Below are 5,696 nucleotides of genomic sequence, written 5' to 3'. Positions count from 1 at the left end.
GTTGGAACAAACATCTGGCATTAAGTATTCTTAATGAAGAAGGGGTTAAATTATATATTTTTTCTTGGAGTAATGCATATATTGCAATACCTGTAATATGAACCCAGCAAAATTGTGTTTTTGGTCTGAATATAATAAAGGAATCATCTTTCCTGTATTACAGCTAGAGTGAAATGAAAAATTACTGTAAAGAAAAAAATTAACATAAAGTGTAGAAATCCATCTCCCAAGGCATGGACAACAACTGCTTTATTCTAATTGTTATGTATGGACAGGCTGGGTGCAATACAAATGTAGCAAAGGCCTCCATGTTTAACCCATTTTGAAATGGCTCCAAAACTGTGTCAATACCCCAGAAAAAAGTCTTCATATTTTTCATATTATTTTTCTTAAATTATCTGAAACAACAAAAATGGAGTATCTTAAATTTAGAGAGAAAGGGAAAATACTGGGAGGGGGATGGATTTTTTTTTTTAAACACAGGGATTTATGGCACAATAGAGCATGATTAGAGACCTGAAATATATAAACTTTCTACTCCTATCACCTGAAGGACCACTCCAAGCAGTCACTGTAAAATACTGAATATATACTCAGGGTTATTACAGAATTCCTAACTGAAGATTAATTTTGTCTTTGTATGTTCTGATCTGGATCCTATTAAAGGTAGAATTCAAGTAGTGACTTTAATTCACACCAATGGCAATGGTCCAGATCATAATTGACTTCTGGCATCCATACAGAAATGCTAAAAACCTCATGAGTACAGATGTTTTCCTCGAATTTCCATCTCTACTTCCTGACTCTTCCAATCAATATTACAACCTTCTGGGAGGTGGCATCCACAGGTTACTATATTGGTTTCTGGCTAAATATGCCAATGATATTACTCTGTAGCAGCTGCCTCACTGAGTGTACAGGACCTATTACTAGATGTTTTAGCTAAATGTCAGATTGTGATCTTCCTGCCCCTTAATTAACAGGTTCACTGAGAACATTCCTGTGAATAACAGCTTATCAATGTAAGTAGATGGGGTTGAGGCCTAGAAATGGAACCGTCCCTTAACCCGCAAAGTAGCAAGTCTGTGTTTTTTGAACTGAAGGACCATAGCTCTAGTTGTAGTTCCATATATGTGTTTTCTCTGGTACCTGCATCCAGATTTAACCACAATTTTATACCATAAATTTTACAATTGCCATTTTGTTGGGGACAGACCAGTTTATTCAGCTAGTGGCCCAGTCTAAATGAGCTACATTTAAGAGGCAGAAATGGTCCAGAAATGAAAAAGTAGAGATCGTTGACTTTCTAAGTATACAAAATATGAGAGGAAAGAGTAACTCTGTTCTCACATCCATCAGTAATGGAAGGCGTGTAACCCTCTGCATTGGGAGAATGAGGAAAGAGATCATCGGTAAATTCCTGCAGTCTTCATGGGATTCGATCCGTGACAGCACTTCTTTGAATGTTGGATTTGTAGCTCTGTAGAAAAAGAAGGGTTTTTTTTGTTTTTTGTTTTTTTTAAAGATGAGTATTTTAACAAAAATGTGTTTTCTTTTCTTTTCAAATAAACAGTGATGTCATTAATCTGAGGAATGGTGGCTTGTGAGGAATCATATTCTTTTAGTACTCAAAACAGTTTATTTAGGAATATGATACAGAACAGTTTAGTTAGAAACATGAATGCTACACACATAACGCAATGTATGACAAAAATAAATTGGGAAAACTTATCAATGGGAACAGAATTCTACACATGATCACAATAAGATTGTACTGTACAGCCAGACATATTTTTTACCCTTAATTTCTTCTGTGGAATTTGAACATGTGCTTTTAGATAAGCACATGCTTACATTCTTTGCTGCACTGGTTCCTATATGAGCTGTTGACTCCTACTATTAAGGGGATGATTTTACATCCTGACATTCAAAGCATAATTTCTTACAATAGTTTCTGGAGTGTTCGCTGCTGATAGACCTCATTAGTGCAATATTTCACATATGGGTCAAAGGTTGATGTTGTATGCTTTTCAACTATGTCACTGATGTCATCTATGAAGATGTTGTTCTGATGCCTCATTTCAAGTTCTTTAAAGAACCTGAAAAAGAAAAAGAAATGATTTGGCAAATGATAATTTTGGCAAACATATTCTCAAAGATGGGTGCAGTGGCAAAGGTGCATCTCTATGGCTTCTGACATGTGGGATCAAGTTCTGATCTGGACTTGTACCAAAGGTCCCTCTCAGTTGCCCCAGTGACAGGTGGTACCTAGTTATTCAAGACAGGAGTCAAAGGTGGTCAGATATGATGCTAACTACATCAGTCTCATGAATCTTACAGGTTCCAGAAACTGATGCGCCTCCAGCACACTAGCTCAGTAGGCCTCTAGGTGTAAGGTAACCTTTGACTAGATTTGGTTTCACAATGGCCATGCAAAAGTTTTGCTTGACATGACATGAGACCATTTAACAAAGTTATTCACCAAAAAATCCAAGAAACCAGGGACAAAGCTGAGAAGTTTGAGACTTCTGAAGTAGAAATGGGTTAATGGATGTAAACCCATTATCCTTTTGATTTGACTACTTATGTCCCTCTTGCACATTAAAGTGCAAAGAAATGGCAATGTAGCTGGACAGACTCTAAAAAAATTGGTAATGGTCAAATTACTGTTTCACAAATTAACAACCATCTAGAACAAACAGGACTAACACCAGTTGAAACTATAGTGTGGGCAAAGACACTACACTTAATGAACTTTAAGCATGCAGAAAACTTTCCAGCTCTAACAGAACAGACATTCATGACACATAAAGCATTTTTAAAATGGCAGATCCCGCTCTAAATTAACCCTGGCTGGATGTGTACTAACCTAAACACTTCCTGCTAGAATGCTTTATCGAACATCTGGCCAGAACCCGCCGAGGGTTAACTTAGAGTACAATTGCTGCCATCCCAGGCACTGACAGCCTCTGATCCCAGCCCTTCGAGCAGCCTGGCAAGGGGGTGGGGAAAGGGGAGTTTCTGACCCTGCAGGTGCCCCAGTTGTGGGGGGTACTGTGGAGGAAGGGCTCCAGCGTCTCCCCCATCACAGCACCCTGGCCAAGGCTATTGTTGGGGAAGGGCTCTGGGGTCCCTCCACCGCAGCAGCCCTGGCTGGGCAGTGATACATTAGGACACAGACCCCAGAACCCTTCCCTGCAGCAGCCCTGGCCAGGCCATGACACTCTGCAGCTGCTATCTGCAGCTGTCAAGAGGCTGGGTGGAGGGAAGGGAGCCCCTCCATGCAGACTCAGCCAGCACTCTCCAGGCCCCAGCCAGTTGTGGCAGCCTTCATGATGGTGCCTGCTCCTTTTCTCCCCCCTTCCCCTCAGCCACTGCTGACAGTCACCAGCAGGAGGGGAGAGGGGGGCAGGGCAGGAGTGAGGGGCTGCTCTGGCAACCTCCTGGGAGGCATATGAGAGTGCCACCAGCAGCCAGTGTGGCTAGGCTATGAGCCCCTCACCAACTAGCAAACGTCTCCTCAGCTGGCTCCTGCTCTGACTTACCATACTTTGAGTAAAATGTGGTAAGAGTGCTTCCACCAGGGGCTTTTGGAACATCTGTATTTAGTCATATTTTCACTGACATGGTTTAAAAAGTAACTAAAACAACATGAACATGAGGAAAGAATCTTTTTCCCTTGTCATAGAGAAAGTCAAATAGCATAGCTACAATGGAAATTGAAAAACCTCTCACAAGCTTAAAGATGAATTGCAAAACTCAGATTAAAATTAAAGTAAACTGTACACTGATACGCTGAGTGACTCAGAGAACAGGAGGCATTTTCACCACTCCTAAACAGTCCACAGGTCATTTTACCATTAAATCAACATTATAAGCAAGACATTTAAGACAAGAAGAAAAAAGCAAGCCTGATCTTTCAGTAAAATTGTGTACTCTGGATATTTTATGTAATAGTTTGGGATATCCACAATTATCAAGGCATTATTTTTAAGCAATCCTAACACAAAAAAGTGAAATTGACATCAAAATATTGATCAGATTGTATTAAAAGTTTCATTAGATGATCAATGATCTGGTCAAAACATATGAAGAAGTGGAAACAGGGCCAATCTTTAAAATGTGTTACTTTAATCAATGGCAAAGCTTTTAAAGGATAATGTATTTGGCATTTTCTCTAATACAGGTAGTTCTTATCTGGTAGTAGAGCTACAATAACTACAGTGGTTACAATGACACTTCTCCAGTTTTAAGAAGCATGACATCTCTGCAATTCCTCTACTGTCACTCCTGCTTTGTTTGATGCATGAGATGCCACAGGCTGCCATTGATTTATTTACATTAAATACTGTTCAGATGATTTGGCAAAGTGTATTGACTGGAAAAGAACACCAAGCTGAAAACAAATGTCATACTTGATATATATATTTTGCAGTTGTTGTTCTTTTCCAACACACACACACGAGCACGCGCGTGCACACACACACACACATATTATATTACACACACGCATTCACACTGAAGTATTAAAGTTGGTCTTAGAGTATTATAAAGATGGTTGGTCTCAAATTTCTCTGGGGCTCTTCAGATTTCTATTAACCAGACAGGGGAACAGTTTGCAAGCTACGTTGTCTATTAATATTCTTATGATGAATTATAACATTCAGGTTTAAAATACTGACCAGCACAACTTGTAGGCAGTGACTGGAAACCATTTCTACTCTGCTCAGCTCAGGCAAGTTTCATAGCTCTAAGAAATTCTTAGCACATTGCTGATTAATGTTGGTTTGCTGAAAAGGTATTTGACCATGTGGGCTAGAAAATCCACTTTTAAAATTTATCAGGTGATTTGTCAGGTGTTATGTTGCTCATCAAATAGCGTAGCTCCTTCAGGGAACAGTAAAAGATACAGGTTAGGAGTGCTTTACGAACAGAGAAAGAAATCATGCTGAAAGACTCCCTACCTTTAGGGCCAGTAGATACTTTTACATCCAGCATTATGAATATCATAAATTGAGATCTGGACCAGGGAGTTTCCTATTGTGCATCCAGCTTACTTTTATTATAATGAAACCAGCGATTTCACTAAAACAGTTTACTAAATTTTTTAGAGGTGGTGCTAGGTTTAAAGATTAGTTCTGATAAGTCAAAAGTGTTTATTCCCATAAACTAGACCCAAGCTGGATCTGGCCTTTTGTTCAATATCAGAAGGATTTATTAAAGTGTTTTTAATTTCTTTGTCTTTGACTTTTCTGACTAAACTCGGATCCTGATTAAAAGTTAAACAAGACCACAAGAGGGTTTAATTCTTTCCTCCTATCATTGTTTCTTAAAATAAATCACCAATTTGTTAATAGTTTAATGCAAGGCCAGACTGCTATTTCCTACAACCCATACAAAACTGATTTAGAAAATGTAACTTCATTTTTTTTCTTTTCTTTTCAATCCAGGGAAGACCAGATTAAGCTTCAATCAGCTATACCTCTCCATTGACAAAAACAGTCTCCCTCTGTATGTTTGTAACTGTGGCTCTTGTTGAAGGCATTCAGTTGCTAAGGGCTTTCATCACTAACCTTCAGTTAAACATTAATCAAGAACAGTGCTTTGATATTTACTGTGCCAGTCTGCTAATCTGGACAGCTTTAACCACTGATTGTCCAAAATGCCTTAAGACATGTAAGTTAATTTATATAATA

General features: G+C 38.8%; 1 protein-coding gene across 1 annotated transcript in view; it reads right to left on the bottom strand.

Annotated features, from left to right (window-relative positions):
• Positions 1-5,696, bottom strand: part of ARHGEF26 (Rho guanine nucleotide exchange factor 26) — a 245,555-nt gene that overhangs the window by 69,618 nt on the left and 170,241 nt on the right. Inside the window, exons 7-8 of the mRNA XM_019503171.1 lie at positions 1,947-2,099; positions 1,351-1,480 (exon numbers count right to left, since the gene is read on the bottom strand). Coding sequence (XP_019358716.1) covers positions 1,351-1,480; positions 1,947-2,099 — 283 coding nt within the window. The remainder of the gene's footprint in view (positions 1-1,350; positions 1,481-1,946; positions 2,100-5,696) is intronic.

The sequence above is a fragment of the Gavialis gangeticus genome, unplaced genomic scaffold (genome assembly GCF_001723915.1).
Source record: "Gavialis gangeticus isolate Ggan-Ray unplaced genomic scaffold, GavGan_comp1, whole genome shotgun sequence".
Taxonomy (NCBI): Eukaryota; Metazoa; Chordata; order Crocodylia; family Gavialidae; genus Gavialis; species Gavialis gangeticus.
This window is presented reverse-complemented; position numbering and strand designations above follow the sequence as displayed.